Source organism: Paroedura picta, chromosome 5 (genome assembly GCF_049243985.1).
Source record: "Paroedura picta isolate Pp20150507F chromosome 5, Ppicta_v3.0, whole genome shotgun sequence".
In the NCBI taxonomy this organism is placed as follows: domain Eukaryota; kingdom Metazoa; phylum Chordata; class Lepidosauria; order Squamata; family Gekkonidae; genus Paroedura; species Paroedura picta.
This window is the reverse complement of record NC_135373.1, coordinates 46,801,680-46,822,419: the sequence shown is the minus strand read 5'-3', so window position 1 is coordinate 46,822,419 and position 20,740 is coordinate 46,801,680. Positions and strand designations below refer to the sequence as shown.

At 44.3% G+C, this 20,740-nt stretch overlaps 1 protein-coding gene across 5 annotated transcripts in view; it reads left to right on the top strand.

Annotated features, from left to right (window-relative positions):
- The window catches only part of ZDHHC18 (zDHHC palmitoyltransferase 18), a 32,008-nt gene that overhangs the window by 5,987 nt on the left and 5,281 nt on the right, over positions 1-20,740 (top strand). For 3 of the 5 annotated variants that reach the window (XM_077337705.1, XM_077337706.1, XM_077337709.1), the window contains exons 2-8: positions 4,432-4,592; positions 7,276-7,425; positions 11,831-11,968; positions 12,304-12,352; positions 12,878-12,980; positions 15,002-15,111; positions 16,827-16,926. In XM_077337705.1, coding sequence (XP_077193820.1) covers positions 4,432-4,592; positions 7,276-7,425; positions 11,831-11,968; positions 12,304-12,352; positions 12,878-12,980; positions 15,002-15,111; positions 16,827-16,926 — 811 coding nt within the window. Of the gene's footprint in view, positions 1-4,431; positions 4,593-7,275; positions 7,426-11,830; positions 11,969-12,303; positions 12,353-12,877; positions 12,981-15,001; positions 15,112-16,826; positions 20,443-20,740 lie in introns of those variants that run through there. The other 2 variants (XM_077337707.1, XM_077337708.1) reach the window with 2 other exon arrangements.

Genomic DNA, 20,740 nt, shown 5'->3' with positions numbered 1-20,740 from the left:
TTTTGTATTTTGGTTTCACACCGTTTGACCCAGAATCATTGCTTTCTGCACATGCTCTTGGTGGCGGGCAAATGAAACTGGAGGTAGTTCTAAATTTGACTTCAAAGTTTCATTGTCATTAAGAGATTTGACAACAAATACCACAATCGCTTTCATGAAGAGTTCTGTGTAATCTGAAATTGAAAGCTCTTGTGTTCTTTTATCAGAAAAACTGAGTTGCACTGAAATTTCAAGGTCCAGGATTTTTTTTCTGGAGCCCTGTGCAAAGTCAAACAAGTTGTTCCACCTTTATTTGTACCCAATCAAACTCAAAAGGCTTTTTAGGTGTTACAATTTTGCCACTCCCACTTTGTGTCCTGAGAGAGCATCCTATGTGTGATCCTTTCAATGTACCCACAGGGACTCAGTTAATGAATCTCAGCATTCCACAATTAAGAAGGCAATATTTACACATCAGTCTCCAATTCTGATATATTTATTTGGTTCACTATGTCCCCCCTCCCAGCATTAGCACAGCAATCCTAAGCAGGGCTACTCAGAACCCTACTCAGTGGAACTTGCCACCTCTCTCCCTCTCTCTGTCTGCAGGTGCGTGTTTTTCCCCTTAAGAAAGGGCGGGGGGGGGGGAGAGGCGATGGCTCAAGAGCTGCTTGTTCCTGGTTGAGAAAAATGGATGGAAAAGAGATGGAGGGGGCGAAGAGAAGCTGGGAGAGAAAGGCTAAAGGAAGGAGGAGAAGGGGGAAAAGATTTTTGTGCCTTGTTTGGCTGAAAGAAAAATAAGCTAGGGAGGGAGAGGAAGGGAGCGAGCGGGCGAGGGAGGAGAGGAAGGGAGCGAGCCCGTTCCGGCAGCAGCTCCGGAGCCCCTTCCTCCTGCCCCGCCTGCCGCTTTCTCAGTGCGCGCCTCAGAGGCGAAGCGTCTCCATCTTGTTTGGGCCGGGGGAGGTTGCTGCAGAAGGCTTCATGGCTGCCTTGGTGGGGAGCACCCGGGAAAGATTGATGGTGGGGAACGCAGAAGTTTTGCGCCCGGAGTGGGCACGAGCGCGCACCCCTGTGCGGGGATTTCCCCCCTTAAAAACGTTCCCTTAAAAAAAACAAGCATGCTGCTGCTCTAAAGAGAGTCTCTTGACTCCAAAATGAGACCTGGAGATACGGGGAGCTCCGCAAGAGATGCGGTAATCACTTGGAGCTGCACTCTCTGCGGTGGCCTGCCACTCTGCCACTGGCTCAGGAAGAGGAGGAGCCGTGGCCCGGTGCCCACTGATCCAAGGACCGCTAGTGGACTGCGGCCCGGTGGTTGGCGACCGCTGCTTTAGAGCAGTGTTTTTCAACCTTTTGACCATGGAGGTATTTTGACCCTTTTGACCCTGAAGTATTCTTCAGATTTCAAGGACCCCCGGAAGTGATGCCAGCTGGCCACAGCCCCAGAAGTCATGTGCCACTGGAAGTGACATCACCCAGTCACTCCCATGGGATGTGACATCACAGACTATTCCCACATTGCAGGAAGTGGTGTTACCAGGCCTCTTCCTGTGTCATTAGACCACCCCACCCCCACCTACATTTGACTTTCACACATTGCTAGAGATGCCAGCCGGGGTGGGGTGAGGCTGGCCAAAGCCAGGGGCCATCAGGAGGCCCACCAGTAGGGCCAGAACTCCAGAAGCACTTTCACATTGGTTGGTTTCTGGTACAGGTGAGGACATGTAATTCACATGGTCTTCCCTGTGTGGTGCGAGTGCTCTTGATGGCCTTCAAGATTTGGCCACTGTGTGACACAGACTGATGGACTGGATGGGCCATTGTCCTGATCCAACATGGCACCTTTCTTGTACTTATGACTAGGGCAGTGATGGTCTTATTTTTGGTTCTTGGGGAGGGGCAACAGTGGGAGGGCTTCTGGAGTTCTGGCCCTGCTAGTGAACCTCTTGATGATCCCTGGGATCCAGTGACTGTGTAACACAGAGGGCCTCTCTCATGTTCATATGGTTAGCTGGCAGCCCATCTGGTGAATATTCCCAGTCAGGAGTGGGGCTGGCTTCTGCAAGGTTACACTGCAGGAAGGTGAGGAGGAAGAAGCTGCGGCTGGGCTCTAGGCTTCTGGCAGAGAGAGGACACCTTATCCTGCCCAGAGAGGTCTAGCCCCCTTGCTCAGGTTTTGGCCACAGTCCCTTGAATCCTTGTCAGGCACCTTTTCCCTGAAGAAGAGCAAACAGCCAGCCCAGAGTACAGGTATTGTTCTGTTCATGAAGCATAGGATATCACTTTGCACTTCTTTGAGATTGTCAGGCCCCCCTGGAGGTTGGCATCTCTAGCAATGTGTGAAAGTCAAATGTAGGTGGGAGTGGGATGGGTCTAATAGATATGTCAATTTTGGTGACACAGGAAGAGGCCTGGGAACCCCATTTCCTGTTATAGGAAAGTGCCAATGTGTGTAGCATCACTAATAAAATAAATCACGAATAAAATAAAATGTTAAATAAGAAGTTAGTTTCATTTTTGTATGTGCAATATGCTAAATAGCAAACCTTTCCTGAGAAAAATAAGAAATATTCATCTCAACTGTCACAAAGCTCACCATGCAAAGCAGCAATTCACTTTAGTGAAAATGATCTGTGTGATTTGGATGTGTTCTGGGGAGATCCCCAGGCAATACCTGGTGGTTGGCAATCCTAGGACCTGTGAATATATTTTCTCAGGGTCAAAAATGGCAGCCAGGGCAAAGGGAAATCTGGGAAGAAAGGAATCCTTATGCAGGCTGTGCACAGTCCTTGCACTGGATCCAGGTGTAATAGGTCTCGGCTAGGGATGCCAGCCTCCAGGTGGGACCTGGGGATCCCCTGGAATTACTGCTCATCTCCAGATGACAGAGATCAGTTCCCTTGGAGAAAATGTCTGCCTTGGAGGGTGGACTCTGGCATTGTGCTCCATACAAGGTCAGGGATGCCAGCCTCCAGGTGGGACTCCTACTTTCTTCTTTGCAACAGGAGAGGGAACAGGGAGAGGGGCTATGGGATATTAAGAGCCAGACTTCCCGGCCACCCTCCCCACACACACCCTGGATCCCTTTCCCTCCCAAAACTCACAGTTTTAGGCAGAGTGGGGGAGTGTGGAATCGAACATGGCTCGCCAGATTAGAAGTCCGCACTCCTAACCACTACACCAAACTGGCTCCTTTGGCAAGGGAAATGTGGCAGGGAAAGAAAGGACAGAGGGATGCTCAAAGAATCACGTTTCTCCTGAGTGTCCAACCCTACCAGTTAAGATATTATTCTTAAGCTGTGCTCCCATCTGCAGAGGTGAGATGGGTTGAAACCAGAGATAGACCTTTTTCAGCAGTGACACCTTTTGAGTGCTCTCCTCCTTAAGGTGCACCTAGCACGTGTTTTACTTTCCTTTAGAAATCTGGTCAAAAATATCTTTTTACCAATAGTTTTAGCTGTGGGATTCCATAGTTTTATGGTCTCATTCTAGTCCTAGGACTAGTATTGCTTTAAGCAGCACAATGTTATTTTATGCTGTTTTTATATCCCAGCTTGATTTTGATGATTTGTTTTTATGCTGCTGACTTTATAGCATTGCTTCAGTTTGTGAGCTGCCTTGAGTCAGTCTCTCAAGAGACAATGTATAAATTTTCCGGACATAATAAATAATCTTATCTCCCCCTTTCTGTAGAACAAAACCAAAGCATTCTTTACAAAGTTATTCTTGGTAGAAATCAGATAAAGAATGTAGAGCACTATTTTAAAAAGAAAGTGTGCAGCTGCTAGTAAATTTATTATGATGTTGGCAGTCACATTTGTGACAGGCAAACAATTATTAACTCATCTGCTGTGTGACCCAGATACCATCAAAAATTGTATTGTGGGATGTAACAGTTGGGTGTACTTGGATGAAGGTGAGCAGAGGTCCTTGAGGGGAGAAGTGAACTTTATTTCCAACTTATAGATCACAGAAATCTTTGGAGAATATAAAAGAAATATCACAGGAGGGGCAAGGAATATTCTACAGATTGAATCCTGTTATGAAATTTGTGAAAGGAGCTGACGATACAGAACTGTCCGTCCCTTCCTTTCCTCCCCAGCAGTTTGCTGCTGCTTCTAAAAATCTTCTATGAAGGCTCTTGAATAATATGCACTCCAGTATGGGGGCAGTGCTGAGGAGAGGAAATTGGGGGAAATTGCTCCCTCTTTCTTCTGCTGGTTGCTTGCACTAGTGGTGGAGGAGCTGATGCAGTCCCACCGGATCCAGTCCATTGACTACAAGTTGGACTACAAATGACTATGTCTGCATAGGATAGCTGCTGTTGTCCAGAATTTATCACATAAAAAGGAGAGAACTTTCACAAAGCGGCAGCAAAAAGAAAGTAGTCAGTGGATGAAGATCTTGGGTAGTGAATGGAGGCCTTATTAACTAATGTTGTTTTCTTTTCAGCTGCCCCTTCCTGGCTCGTAACCTGACCATGGCCATTCCTATAATTGCTGGCATCCTGTTCTTTTTTGTCATCAGCTGTTTACTGCAGACCAGCTTCAGGGACCCTGGTATCCTGCCCAGAGCCACCCCCAGTGAAGCCGCAGATCTGGAGAAATGGATTGGTGAGTGTCTAGTCCTCATGCTCTTTATTTATGACAATGTGTGTTTTTTGTCAAATGAAGTAGTTATCCGATGGTATTCTGCATCCTTATTTGCATCTTCATTTCTTAAATAGAGAGCGGCAAAGTAGTAGGATCATCGTATTTTAGTCCTTAGAAGCCTTCCAGCGGGAACTGTTTTGGCATTGAGCATCAGCATTATCCTTTGTGCTGTTGCTTCTGCTGCCTTCCTGTTTCCTGTGTTTCAGAGCACCGCATGCTAGGGCAGAAGGGAAAGAGTCAAAGATGTCCAGACTGCAGCCCCATCGTGGCAGAGAGCTGTTCCATTGTTTGGCACAAAGTGACTTCCTCACAGGGAAATTCTGAAAGAGTATCTTAAGATATCTTAAGAAAAGTTATAGTTAAGGTATCTTAAGAAAAGTTATAGTAATACTAGAAATTAAGCCCGCTGTGCTGTAAATACAGCAGGTGCTAGCTGCGGGAGCGTGGGGTTCCGGGCGACTGGCTGGGAGGGCGTGGGTGCTGCCGCCGCGGCCTATCCCTTTGGGCCCCCTTCTCCGCGGGCAGACTCACCGTTGGCAGGCTCTGCGGGTGTGGCAGTGGTTCTCCACGGTGGTTGCCAATGCTATGGGCAGTCCAGAGGGATCGGCTGGGTGGCGGGGGGGCGTGCGGGCGTGCGGGCGGGCAGGTGGTGGGGCATGGCCCCCAAGGGCCAGGCGCGGCGCTGGCAGCGGAGTGGCTCGGCGGCGGTGGACGCGGCCTCCAGTCGTCGACAGCGGGGCGGCGAGGCCTGGGGGGCGACGTGGGCGGCAGCGGCACGGCACGTGGAAGGCCGCACATGCGTCGTTGGGGCCTCCATCGTTAAATGTTTAACAGGTGATAGGGCCTTATATGGTCATGTCGACCCCTCCTCTCACAATGGCCAACGGTGGGCCTGGAAGGGGTGGGATATGTGTATGTATACACAGCTATGCTTCTCAGCCATATTCTGCAGACTCATGCCACGTCCAGGGTTTCTCGAAGCCTGAGGAATGTTTCAGGGGTTTCTCAAGTTGAGAAAGACTGTCCTAATCCTTCCATTTCCATAATGTGAAGTGCATCAAAGTCTGAATTTGTACTCTGTTGGAAGTACGAACTGTTAATTCCTTGATGATGAATAAAAGAACTATTGCTGTTTTTTCAGTTCTCTGGAGCAGTTTGAAGAACAGATTAGATGACATGTATAGGGCGAGTAAGCATTCTCTCTTGTTCTGAGCACAGACAAGAGGCGGCCGAGAGCAGCATATTTTGCAATATAGCATTTGATGGGAAATAATGGTTCAGTGTTTGCTTATAATGATTGAGAACTCTTTTCAGGTGAACAGGTAGAGAAACTTTACAAAGTCGGTCTTTGAGGCTAACAAATATTAACAGGCTGGCATTTTTGTGGGATAGTAACTATTCCGCATGGACTTAGTAGGTTGTTGCAATGAGGTGCAGGCAGGATCTGTTTTTGTGCTTGTAGCTTCTGTCAGTGTTTAGAGTGTCTTTTGTTAGAAATATAAATAATCACGCAAGTTAAAGATTTGTGGATCCAATAAAACAAATGGAAAAGAGATTATTTTAAAATTAGCATGATTCAGTTTTGGCTGTTGAGGAATCTCAGATACCAGTAAAAGGCTATAATTGGCATGCTCATTTGGGGGGGGGGGGCGTCCTTTCCATGTTCCCTGCCTTTGTGGCTAAAGTTCCATATACCTGTTATTCTTAAGAACTAAATTTTAGTCCAGTAGCATCTTAAAGACCAAGAGAATTTTCAAGGTGTGGGCTTTGAAAGTCAAGGCTCCCTTCAAGTTATTGATTTTGCAAATCCATCATCTGGAGTTTACAAAAGGTCTGAACAGTTTTTTTGGCATGTATAAACACTTATTGCTATTAGCGTTCTGTATTAAAATCTAAAGCAGTTCTTCCGCATATAGTTGTCAGTTACGGATTAAAAGGGATCGCACTGCCACTTAAAGGACAAACGAGGAAGCTTAGCTTAGGAAAGTGAGGAAAGGGTGAGGAACAAAATATAAATATGGGATATAATTTGGCTATCCAGGTGCTTTTGCGTTAGGAATTTAACATCCATTAGTAAGAACAGAGTTAGACATTGGCTTATTCTGATGCATTTACCCCAATCTCCTATTTGCTTTTGGACTCAAATGTAAAATAAATTTTGTAGTAAACAAAAGGAAGCATATTGTATAGATAGAAAGGCTCCTGCAGTCAACTTATAAACAGTGAAAATGCAGATACAATTATAAAATACATTATAGCATGTTATTTGTTGCGAGAATTGTTGATGTTTAAACAGTAAATGTTTCTTTAAAATATGTTGTATGTGTCTACAGCATACATAATGATAATTCCTATTTAATGTCATAGATTATCTTTAAACAGAATTCCAAACAGAAAATATTTAATAGGAGGCCTCGCCCATTCTGTTCAGCTCTGTTCCATTTTTTGGTGGACCTTCACATTTCTAGTTGAGGTGGCATGTAGTCTTCTCAGTGGTGGGTAGCAATTTGTAACACATATTATGCTGTGGTCATTGCCTCTGAACCTAGGGCATAACAAGAAGGTTATCAAGTTTTATCCAATCCTGGGACTTGACTTGGAGAAGGGCCGCCTAATGTTTGGACTTTTGGTTTTGCCTTTGCAGACAACTTGGGCACCTCCACTTATCGTCCGCCTGCCCGCACTATGGAAGTTGTTATAAACAAATATATGGTGAAGTTGAAATACTGCTACACTTGCAAAATGTTCCGTCCTCCTCGGACCTCTCATTGCAGTGTCTGTGACAACTGTGTAGGTAAGTTCAAGGTGAGACTTCATGTGGCCCATCAGACTTGTATGTTTTGCTCTGTAAAACAAATCTTTCCATTTCCCTGAGGGTAGGGTTGTGGCTTAGTGTCAGAGCATCTGCTTTGCATGCAGAAAGCCCCAGGTTCAGTCCGTGAGCTGGACAGGGAAGTGTGGCATACAAAAATAAAATAATAATAATAATTATCATTATCCCATTAACAGAATCAGGATGAAAGTGCCTGAGACACTGGATAGTCCCTGCTGTTCAGTATAGACAGAATCAATTGTGGTAGACCAGTTATTTGACTCAGTGTAAGGCATCTTTATATGTATGTTCACTTGAAGAAAGAGGTTCTTGGACTTCAAAAATGTTCATTCTTCTTAAGCATTCAGTGTTGGTTATTCCTGACTGTGAGTTATTTAGATATTTGAATGCTGCTATTCCTTCCAGCCCCAGAAGTGGCATCACTACCCTCACCCTTAGCCCTCCTTTTGCTTCCTCCCTTTGCCTTTACTACTACTTTGGTAGCTCTGCCTCATGTAGGCTGAAAAGAAGAGTAGGCGCTGAGAAGACAGCCCAGACACCGCCCCCCCCCCACCATATTATTGCACTTACCAGCTGCTGTGGACCCCTAAGAATCCACGGACCCCTGGTTGGGAATCCCTGGTTTATGAGCTAGGAGATGGGAAACCCTGGTTCAAATCTCCACCCTGTCTTGAAAACCTTGCTGGGTGGCCTTAGGCCAGTCTCACTTTTTCAACCTAACCTAACTCACAGTGCTGTTACTGTTGTTGTTAGAATAAAGTGGAGGGGCGGAAAATGATGTGAAATAAAGTAACCCTTCTTGATCAGAATACCTTAGCAGGTTTGGTATTATATAGGTAGTGTTTGGTGCAATCTTGAAAACTAGAGGAGGATGGGGCAGACAGTTGAGCGACATTATATTGAACAACCAGTCTCCAGTTTTTCTGTTTCTTCATTGCCCATCTGTCCCAAAAACCGTTGTCTTCCTATTTTGGTCACTGGAGCACCCTCTTGTTCAAATTGAAAAGTCTTCTTAGAAGAACAAAGAAGAGCTATGATTAAACAGTGAAGAATTGGTTAGTATGTTTATCACTCTGAAATGAAATGCATTTGTGTGTGCATGTATGTGGAATAGCTTAATTTGCATAATATGCGTTTCTTAATGCAGAATTTTAGTGCTGGAACAGTACTTGAGGAACTGATTGAGGAACATTATTTTGGGATGGGGCAGAAGTGGGTGTGGGACAGGTAAAGGATGGTGTTCCAGCAGTTATTGCACATGCTGGTGTTCCTAGGTGTAAGTCAGGGAGCAGCACATATTATAGGTGGCAGAAAGAGTAGGAGGAAAGGCACTGATTCCTTCAATTCCTGAGATGTTTGTAACAGTGTAGCTTTCCTTTTGTGCAATGTTAGAATATGCCTTAAAGGACTTATCAAGATGTGAACTAAAGCTGCATGTACACCCAAGCTGCTCAACTCTAGCCAAAATAAGATGCTCCAGGGCAGGGAGGGCCGTGGTGAGACAATCAGCTTCTTGAAGTAGATTCCTAGATTTGGAATGCTGCGTTTTCTTTTTCCCCTTTTAATTCCTAACTTTTTAATTAAAAGGACGTTGGAGTCTTTGAAAAGTGTGTAAACCTTCAAGAATCCAGTCTGAATACCAATTTTTTTTTCTAGTCAGCCAGTTGCATGTGTAGTCCTGCAAGCTGCAGAGAGCAAATACGGTAACTGGCTCAAGAACTGACTCAGATGAAGGATTGCACATAATGTTAAATTGATATACTGACTGGCACAGAATTGCTGTGTACAGGGCAAGGCTGGCAGTCTGCCAAAGGTGTTTCATTGGGTAATGGATGTGATGGGGGACCTTCGGGCTGTTAACCCTTTTGTGATTGGCATGATTCTGCTTCAGAATGAAAGGTATAGAAATGATAGAAGGTATACAATACATACAAGAATTACTGTAAAAAGACAGCAGTTTAAGAGATTTTTAGCTTTTATGGCTGTGGACCATAATGACTATAAACTTGAAGGGTTAGAAAGCAGACAAGAACTGATCAGTGCTTCAGATACTTAAGGAATGTATCATGTCTACTCCAGACATCTCCTTGTCCTCCTTTCATAAACAATTAAGACACATCTGTGCTACAGGGTTGTTTAATTCCTTTCTCCACCAAAAGTCCTGAGTCAGTTTTAGTAGTGGTTGAGATTGTCAAACCAGGCACATTTTCAAATCCTGACTGTAACATGAAACTTGCTGGGAGACCTTAAGCCAGACAGAGAGTCTCTTCCTTCCTTCCTCCTTCCTCCCTCTCTGCCGCTCTGCCCTGCTTGGAGGAATGCCCAGATAAAAAATGTACTAGATATATTGGTTAGAAAGCTTTCATTTTCCAGCAGTTTCAGCCCTATCAGAAAATAAGAAGGTTTGGAAGAAGAAAGAGAGATGATAGTTAACCTGCTTATAAAACCAGGTTAAGCTTGACATGTAAATGTTTCTTGCCATCACCCTAAATGGGTCTAACTAAAGCCAGTCCCACTTATCCATTATTCATAGGAAAATGCTCATTGACTTGTAGCCTTAGTCTCTCAGTGTCTATGAATCTTCCTCCTTTTCTACCGCTTTGCATTCCTGATAATGTGAACAGCAGCAGATTAGCAAAACCTGCAGTAAATGCGTAAGACTGTACAGGAGCATTTGTTGATTTTTATTTAGCTTTGGTACACAGTTGCTGCAGCTAGGCTAAGGAAGATGATGTGCTCAACGGTATCCAGTGAGCTTGATGACTGAGGAAAAATTTTAGCCCTGCTTTCCTGCACCCAAGCCAACACACTTGACCAGGACTCAGCAGTGTTGCTCATGGCTCAGTGATATGTGGGTCTTGAGAGGCTGTCTGTACTCTCGCTGGTGAGACTAGAGGAACAATTGAGAACACAGTGCGATCCACAATCATGAAAGTGTTCAGATGATAAAAAGGAGGGAAAAAAATTACATACAGTGAATGAGTTATTAGGCAGCAGCTTTATCATGGTCAAATCATACACAGGAAGTTATGTGACTGGAATGTGAGATTAAAACGTAGTCCTTAAAAGCAGCATGGGGATGTGGGGTGGTGGCAAGGGTCGAATCTGAATTGAAGCCCTGGCATTGGGGGGAAGGGATTATCTCTTCATTTTCCTCCTGCACAGATCCTCCATCATTTTAGGGATACGTGTCCCTTTCTTTCTGGCGCTTAAAGCAGCTTGGGCAGGGGCCATTTCTGATCTGGGAAACAACACTGTTTCACTGCAAATATGATAGGACTGATAAGATTGATCAACTAATACTGCAGCCAAATTGCAGAACGTTTTTCACGTAAATATTTGCAAGGTGGACCATTTTTTCAACCTTTTGAGAAGAGTCTTTCTCGCACAGGAGAGAATGCCTCTTCTTACACGGCTCCTGCTTTATGTGGGCCTCATCTGACTCCGAAGAGAGCATTTTTCCCTACAAAACTATTGTTTTATTTCTGTGCAGAATCCACAGCATGATTCAGGCATAACATTAATCTGTTTTTCTTTAGTCTCCTGTCAGCCTTATTAATTAGACCTCCCAGGTCCTTGTTCTTGACTTCATTTCCTCTACATTCATTATCTAAGATCAGGAAGTTTGCTTGTATAAGAAACATAATGGGACCTGGAAATAACCAGGGGCATCTCTTTCTACTACTGCTTGAATTACATTTTGAATGTGTGCAGCAGTGTTGGCATAAGAAGCTGCCCTTGGTGTAAAAGAAATAAAAATAAAAATCCCATCCCTCAGTTTTCCTGAAAAGACTGTTCAAAGGCCGATTCGCTTGTCAGTTTATTCCCTCGTTTCTTTCCACTCCCAAGTTAACTTTTCTTCAGACTGTTCAGGTTGAACAGGCAGCTTCCTGTGTCAAGACAGTCATTCAGTGTAACTCACAAAAGTTTCTATTGAAGTAGAAGTTGTTAGTCTTTAAAGTGCCACCAGATGTTTATTTTGTTTTGCTACAACCCATATGGCTACACCTTTGCAGTCATCCAGGTTCCACCTCTAAATTGCAACCATTAGCAAATGTCTCCTGAAAGGCATTTATCTCATCCAATTATATACTGATACTTTGCCCAAAGTGGTATGGACACATCTTCCATTCTAGTGTGCTGCAGTTGAAGGGGCAAGAAGAGACACCCACTGCTTTCAAGCTAAAGTGACTTAAAATAATTGGCACCTCTCTCTACCTTTAATTTTCTTTTTTACTCTCGTTCTGTGTGTATTAACAGAAAGATTACCTGCTTCAGTGACCCCTGGGTCTTCGCAGAGCTTCTTCTGTTGGCCTGTAGAATACTTAAGTCACTGTAACATCATTTTTGCCTTTTATTTTTCCAGAACGGTTTGATCACCACTGCCCTTGGGTGGGTAACTGCGTGGGGAAGCGCAACTATCGATACTTCTATGCCTTCATCCTCTCTCTCTCCTTCCTGACAGCGTTCATCTTTGCCTGTGTTATCACCCATCTTACTCTACGTAAGTAGTGCTTTTCTGGGAAAGCTTTCTGGACCAAAAGACCTCAGTAGGAATCCAGATAAGAAGGTGGGGGGGGGGGAGTCATCTTGAGAAAACATGGATAATCTCAAGGGGCATATTTCTAAGACTTGGACAGCAAACAACAATTGGGGCAAGCTTGGCTAGGGATAGTGCAAAAATTGTCTTTGTTTCTGTTCTCTTGAGTTCCTGGATAGAAGAAAGGGATCCTGGATGTTTGTGTTGTCATTGTGCCATCAGTGCTGTTTTGAATTCTTTTTTTTTTTTTGTCTTGGTAGAGAGAGGAACAAGAGTTTATTTTGTGCTTTGCTTTGCAGGTTCCCAGGGAAGTGACTTTATCACTGCTTTGAAGGCAACACCAGCCAGATATCCTTTCAGTATCTTTTGTCATTTACTTTTTTTAAAATTTTTATTTTTTTTAATGAAAAAGAGCTAGCAGATTTGAAAGTGCTCATGAGACATGTCCCACAGCAAGGAATAACCAAATTTATATTGCCAGATAGGCAGAGAAAGTAGATAACTGTCCTTGGAGGAACCATAGAAGAACCTCACTTTGGGGTTTCCCTTCACACACACACACACACACACACACACACACACACACACACACACACACACACACACACAGGACTTAGGCCAGAAGACCTGCACTAGGCTACTTTGCCGAGCATCCTCAGAGTGATCTAGTCTCAAAAGTGATCCAGGATCATTTACAGAGATCCCAAAGGTTAAACCCTGGTTTAACATATATGTAGAACATGTTCTATTCCACTCAACTGAATGTATCAGTTGCTGGAAGACAAAGGGAAACGGACCTTTGGCTCTGGGGATTCAGGAAGATTGAGTTCCCCTCAGTTACACATCCAGGTCCTTCCTTGACTCTCCTCTCACTGTGTTGGAACTGGTGATCTGCTTTTTCTCAGTCTGGTCTATTTTTGGCCTCTCAGGGTTTCATACTTACTTAGTTGCCTCCAACCTGACAACCAATGAAGATGTGAGTATGGATTTTTTCTGCCTCTCCTCTCATAGGTCCAAGCATCCATTTCTAGCACTTTACATAAATACTTCATAGAAGCTACACTGCTGTAGCATTTTGATAATGAGATTTGATATCTGGAGGGAATGAACATTCTTAGGCAAATTTCTGTAGTGAAATGAATGGTTAGATTTTGCCGGTACCCAAAGGAACAAATAAGTACATCTGTAACCAAGACCAGTTGTGCATGGGCAGGGAAGGGCGGACCAATGCCTGCACGACAGCAGAGCTAATTCCTGCCTTTGCACGGGCAGGCGCCCTCCAAGTCCTGTCCCACACCACTTTAGGGCCTGTTTAGTTTTGCTGTGCTGCGGAGCCGAACGGCACATTTCTACACCCCCTGATGAAATGCTGCCATCCCACCATTCTGCGGTGAGACCTCCATGCCCCTTGCTCCCTCTGCTGTGAGGTGTGGCAGAACCTTCCAGCCCAGGAGTTGTGTGTGTGCATGCACAACTCTAGGGCAAACTGTGTGACCGCCGTCGTCCATAATCGGTCCAAAAGTTTCCTACCTCAATTTGGTGACTCCCAACCAATACGTTTTCAGCAGAGTGCTACCTGAAGAAATCTTGATTAATAATGCAACTTTTATACAACTTTTAATTAGTAAATCAGACTGAATGTGTATATGTGAATAATAATTCAGAAAGAATAGAATCCTTATTTGTGTTTACTTGTTTACCAGAGTTGTGCCATTTCACCTCATATGGGAGAAGTGGCACTTGCAATTGATAGTTTTTGCAAGTGCCTACATTGAAAATATTTCTTCTTTTAAATAGATTGCTGCCAGGCCTTCTGGGGGCAGCTTTTTCAAAGCTTTTTAAACAATGTGTTTCACCATTCATTTGAAAGTTTATTATGACTCACTATGAAAGTGGTTCTCAACCTTCCTAATGCCGCCAACCCCCTTTGGGTGGCAGCAGCAGCGGCGACCCCTGGGAAAAGGGTTGATCGAACGCCAAAGAGGTTGCAAGCCCCTGGTTGAGAACTGCTGCACTATGACTTTGCAAGAGTAAAACCTCCTTACATGCTTGTGAAGACTTCTTTTTATTTTTGCATATGAAATTTAGTGACTTTTCTGTTGAAAGCACTCAAAAGAGTTTAAAAATTGACTACAACTAATGCACATTAAAACTTAATGTATAAAATTGTTTAAAGGATGTTAAAATCCAAGAGCTAAAATATCTACACTAGCTAATGGATGAGCCATTGTCAGTAACCATAGAAGGACCTTGGAAACAGGGAAATGATTCTCTTTTGGTACAAGTTATATGGTGATGTAATCTTGTGATTGTTCTGGATAGTTTCACTAAAGAGTGCTACCACATTCATTTAACTCACCGTACATAGCTAGTTATTCCTTCCAAGTTTTTTCCTAGTGTTGGAATTATGATGTCCAAATGAATGTATACATCTGTCTAAACAGATATAGCAGACCAAACTGGCAAGTCCCTCGTCACTGATTCTTGATTTGGTTACTGGCCTACGGTTACATCCAGTAGCAGTTCACAGCTATCCAAATCTCAGAGTGTGAAAATATCCTTGTTGAATCTGGGCACCAAGGGATGGTAGGCCAACAAGCAATGAGAATTATATTCTGTGACATAATGGGATAATGTTGCATGAGGAGCATCTGATTGTGCGGGTGTCTGTTGACAACAGAGAAGATTATTCAAGAGATGTGTGTGTCAGAGGAAGCTGGCCAAAATGCAAACCACCTGAGCCTCTTGCAAGTTAAAACTGCTTTATGTTCTGTGAACAGTACCCTCCCCCCCCCCAGTAGAAGGTCCTGCACTGCTGAATTGCCATGCACTATCATGATTAGTGGGTTTTGCGTATAGGTCTTTGTAAGTCAGAGTTATATAAGTATGTTAGAGGTGGTTGCAAAAGGTTCATTGAAGCCAGCTCAGCAAAGGATTTTCATTGACTCTTCTCTCCCATGGCCTTTCCTAACCAGTTCCTTTTTTAAAAAACTGCAGCTCAAAGGAGCATGGTCAAATAAAGGAGGCTCTGAGTTTGCCAATCCCTACAGCCATAAAAGCGTCCTCACCAACTGCTGTGCAGTGCTCTGCGGACCATTCTATCCCAGGTAAAGGTCATCAATGAACTCCACAGCTGGATGTTTGGAGTATAATTTTGAGTCATGTTTATGTTTACAGAGAGATACTGAATAGCAGCCATTCTCAGCTCCCTTGTCAGGGAAAGCTGCCTCTGTCTTCTGGTGCACGGCAGTGGTTGCAGAAGCTGAATAAAAGGCATTGCTAACAAAATCCACCCTAATTCGTAAGGGGAGTGGTGGTGAATTTTGAGGCAAAGATGGATGTTGCCTCTCTTCTTCAGAAGTTGCTTTCTGTTGTTGCTCTGGGCTGCTTTTGATGCAGAGCAAGCAAAAGAGGAGCTGCTCTTAGATAGTCAGCCCACCACACAGAATGAAGGGGGGTTGTGCACATGATCCTAAAAGTGGGTGTTAGTGGTAGAAAATGTCCCTGTGGCTTAAGGAGCATGTTCAATTCTTCCCTGCTTGGGAGATGCTGGAAAACATTGGTAGACCAGGACAATGGGAAATGAAAAGGAAGAGAGCTAAGCTTAGGGGTGAGGAGGGGAAGCATAACCAGAAATGAAATCTTGAAAAATGCAGAACTGACACAAGATTGATCAGGGCCTACAGCAAAAAATTCTTATTATTTTGATACCATCACATTAAAAAAAATACACTAAATGACACCTGCCTTTTTAATGGCGAGTAAAATCTGTAGCCTGAAGCTGCTACTTCAGTCTGCATAGCATAGCAGAGCTGGTTTTGGAAAGCTGTCTGGGTTTGTTTATAAGGACCTCGTATGTTTGCAGATCCAAGTTTGAACTACCTGCTGCCTCAATTCGTAAACCCTTCATACTTCATGTAGTCACAAGAGGGCAGACTTGGATAAAGTTGGACTTATTTCAGGGTTAGCACTTGGCATTGTGCGAAATGACATCTGGAAGGAGTCCCTGAATGCGCACATACAGAAGAGTTGCAGGCAGGGGTTATCCATCTAATGTTTGTAGAGATGATCTTTAGGCAAGCTTCAGGATACTTGAAAAGGTTACTCAGAAATCTCTTTTAGCTGAATTCCTCCCTTCCCCCCATACAGAAGTGCTCAGTAAAGTCATCTCAGAAGTGCCAAATGTTTGTCTGAGTTGGACTTGAGCCCCAGTGTCAAAGAGCACTCACTCTGAAGAGTGTAAGGGCCAAGTGATGCTGTAATTCTATGACTGAATCTGTAATGAGGAATATGGTGCCGTTAACTGATGGGAATTTGGACCATATACAATGTAGAGTGTTTTAGAAGTTGCTGTAGTGAGAACTTCATACCTATTAACAAAAGTGACATTGCCTTGAACACGTGAAGCTACCTTATGCTAAGTGAGACCCTTGGCCTGTCAAGATCAGTCTTGTCTATTCCGGCAGGCAACTGCTGTCTGAGGTGACAGGTCAGGGTCTTTCAGTTCCTCTGCTGCTTGATCCTTTGAAATGGAAACCTTGGGGGTTGAATTTGGGACTTCTTGCAAAACAGAGGCCCTACCACTGAGCCCAGATTCCCTGTAAATACTCGTATCAGTTTTATTCCACATTAATTATCTTAATGCATGACTGCAGAACAAAGAATGCCCCAGATGTGTGTTTGTCGGCATAATTATGTCAACATAATGCTCCTCATCTGTCACCAGGATGAAAAAGATAGTCCGCTATTGCTTTAGCTGTTGTTTTTGGCTTGTTAATTACTGGTTTAACCCGCCCCCTTGTTTTCTCTCCCACCTTGCTAGTTTAATAGACAGAAGAGGATTTATCGAGGCAGATGCTGGGACCCCGTCCACTCCTAAGAGCGAAATCCCTTCTTTCGGAACAAAATCCGATGCCAGCATGGTATGATCCATCCCTTAGCAGTGGTGCCACATAGTCCTGTGCCTATGCCTACCTCCAGCCGGTGCCTCGCTTCCATTTACCATTTCCTGGGTTCCACACAAGGCAGCTTTGTGGGGTGGAGCTTCCGGTTGCCCCTTCTCGAACCATAAGCCATCATCTTTTGCATTGCCATAGAGAAAGAGATTGTAACTTGGTTTGGTGGGTATTTTTGTTTAATACAATGGAACTCACATGGACATTGTGGACTGCCGCAGTTAAGCCTCAGTCTAAACAGACATTGCTGGCCATTTATAGGAAAAGGGGGCTGACGCTGTTTGGAGCTGACAGAGCCGTGTGCTGGGCGAAGCCACCCCCTGAGAGCAGTCCATTCTCTGAAAGCCTGTCCCAGTCATCTTCGTGGCTCTCTGCACAGATTGGTTGAGTGGAACAGTCACTTGTACCTGGATCTGGTGAGGGCGAGTAGAGGAGCAATTGTGCCACCTCCTGCACTGCGCGTCAGGTTATTTTTTAATGATTTCTCACCCAGGGAGGGTGGATGTCTTAAATCTCTCTCTTCCTGCAGTCCTGAGTGAGCACTGCGAAGGTTACTTGGTGCTCGTTTGAGCTTTAAAGAAGAGTGGGTTGCTGTTTAAGGACGTGGCACTCCCTGCCCTAGCAGCAAGTGTGGCTGGCAGCTCTCCTGTTTCTGCTAGCGGAGGGAAGAAAGCTGCAAAGAGTAGAGGATTCCTAAGAATGATCATGTGAAGAGAAGTGGGTCTGCTGCAGATCATGTTTGTGTACTCTGAGAATTGATCCAGATTAGATCTTGTTGGTTTCAGCCAAATCAGGCCTCCAACAAGAGAGGGCACACAGGCCAGTGAGATTCCCTGGTTAATAATTGGAAGAAAATTAAGTGACACAGTTTACAGTTCTTAAACGACATGAATGGAGATGGGAGATCAATACTTTGTACCTATGGGATAACAAAGAAACTGTCTTTTGTAGGGGGAGAATTGCTGACCAAAGAATTTATTTGAGGAGGAATCTAGGGAAACCATTCCAGAACCCAGATAGGCTATTCAGAAATGAATTAATTCTCTCTAGGAAGCAGAGTCTGTCATCTGGCTTTTTAATACATTGCCTAAAGTGGCAGGGATTGGGTTTCTAAGTGTTGAAACATCTCCTGCCGTGCCTCCTGTTATCTTGTGCGAGCCGTTATGCATATTGGACGGTTGTTAAGAAATACTTGAAATATGTCTATTAAAGCTGCTGGGTATTTTTTGCACATATTTTGTAAACTTTTCTAAGAATTTTAAAAAACATTTTGTTGTAAACCTGTGGTTACAAAATTTGCTAGGGTAGGTTTTTTTTTTTTTTTTTACACAGCATTAGAATTTAAGTATCAAGTAATTGCATGCCCTGAGATCAGTAAGCCAGCATTCTTTGGCATCCCATAAGAAAATATGAAGTCCTTCTGGGGAAAGAGTGGGGAAAGCTTCTCCTTTGCTGTGTCCCTGTTGGGTTATGCCAGTAAAGGTTTCTGATATCTGATATCAGTCTCTGTTAGCTACAAGAAACAACAGCGTTGTAGGTAAACAGAACAGAACTTGATCTTTACTGGGACAGACCAAAGAGATATAAGTATGCCATTCTCTGTCCAGAGAATCAGCAACATCCAGATTAGCGGGTCTCCTAAAAATAACAAAACCTTGATGATTGGGGTCATATTGCAGGAAGCCCTTCTCTTCTGACTATGTGATGCATCCGTCAGCTTTCAGGAGCTCCGCCTCCTTCAGGAGAATATTCCTGAAAAGCCGTCAGTTCCCAGAAGTTGGCTGCTAAGCATGCTCCCTTGGTCACACTGTGCTGGTCTTCATCCCCCATAGGGCCAGTCATCAGGTGACGAGTGGCTGGTTTCTCAAACCTGTCAAAAGAATGCCATCCCAATCCCCTGCCTGCTTTGGAAAGGGGAAGGTGTACTGTTCTTAGGCTTGCCTTCCCCCTTAGCAAGCATTGACCTAACTTGTGGGATTTCCCTGCTTCTAAGGAATGTGATGCTAATGGGAGGAGTGCTTCTGAAATCAGTGCTGAATCTAGGCCCTGAGCTAGATTTGCTCCTGCAGGAGATCAGAGGCTCGCAGCTACCATGCCATTTCCATTATCATCCTTTTATTTGGTTTTTTAATTTGTGTTATTGTTATTAGGGTTTCCTGCCTGCGCTGCCTGTTTGCCTGGCAAATCAGGATTGTGACTTTGGGGCTGCCAGTCAACTTTTCCTCTTGTAGAATTTAAACTGGCACTTAAATGTGTGTGAGCAAAAGGCTTTCATGGAATGTTAATGGGGTCTCGCAACTGGCACAGCACACAACTCAGCAGCTTTTAGTAGGTGGACAGCCAGCTGTAACGCCAAACTGCTTAAGTTTTGTGATTTGTCCTGGTTGACAAAACTTGTCATTTGGAGAGCAGAACTGTGGGTAATTTTTTAATGCTCTTTTACAGCTCCCATCCCCATGTGTATTAAGGGAATGTGCTGGACTTAAGCTTCATGTTAGCTGTGGGACCCCCCCCCCCCCCAAGACTTTGTGGTTGTCCTAGTAGCTCTCTCCAAGTCATGGGACAGTGTTACAAAGGCAGCCCAAGTGTGTGGGGCAAGTGCCTGTATTTTGTGCCTTTTAAGCAAGTTCCAAAACTATGAGTGGAGTTGGGACATTCCTCAGTGATAGGCTCAGGCAGCAGGCAGCTTTCCCTCTGAATGCTCCAGGAGCAGGTATAGGAAGTAAGTCACTACAGTCTTTCTGTGTGGGCAGCTGTGGCCATTCGAGCATTCCTTGTGCCCTTGGACCTGTGGCCCAGCTGGCAGTTGGATCAAGAGGAGTAGGAAACAGTTTTAAGCTCTTGTGCTCTAGTAGCAAAGTGGCATTTTGGAAATCTGGCCTGCACAACCGAGAATATCTTCTCTACCTCTGCTTCTGCCCCACACTGTTCCTGACCAGCTGCTGTTTCCAGAACATCCCTGTTAACCATCTCATTAGGGACGGTGTCTTTCTAAAGGTAGCCTTACCAGAAAAACAGTTTTCATCTGACAATTGGCCAGTGAAGCCTCTGTCGCCATTGGAACTACTTGTTGAAAAGACGGCAGCTTTACTTTCTGATGGAAGCTCACTTTGATTCAGAGCAGGGGATAGAACAGTCTCCTCCTCCTCCTCCTCCCCATTACAATTTTCTGTGAACAGAATCAGGAAGGAGTGCATGTGTGTGCAGAGTTCCTGGTACCTGAGCAACTAGTATGTTGTTCAAGATTACCTTCTTATTTCCAGGGATTAGACTTGTGTGCTTACCAGGGAAGGACATGGCTCTGGGAGTGCACGGGACATCCTCTAGCACCCTAACGTGCTATTTGTGAGATTGGGCAGGGGGGTGGGGGTAGCACAGAAGATTGTACCAGTGTTACATTTATGAAAGGAAATACTCTTATGATGCTTAACCCAGCCCTTTGTTGTTTACTTTATAATAAAGATGTTTATTTTTTAAAGTGAATTGCTTTGGGTTTTATGTTTTGTATTCCTTTATGCTAGTTTTAAGCAGTTGGTTATTTTCTTGGTGAGCGGGAGGGCTGCAGTTAGACAGCTGGATGGACATCTGTTTGTTTGGAAAGTTGTCTATTTAGAATTTGTTCTAGGCTGGGGAATATGAAGCAAGAGGGTGCCTGTGCTCGCTGGACACAAGTGTTTTAACAAGTTGAGACTTTGTAAAAATGGCCATAACTTTTTAAAGCTGATGTCTCTCTGCCATTGCAAATTTATTTTAATGGTGTTCGAGGGCCCCCTTTACTCCT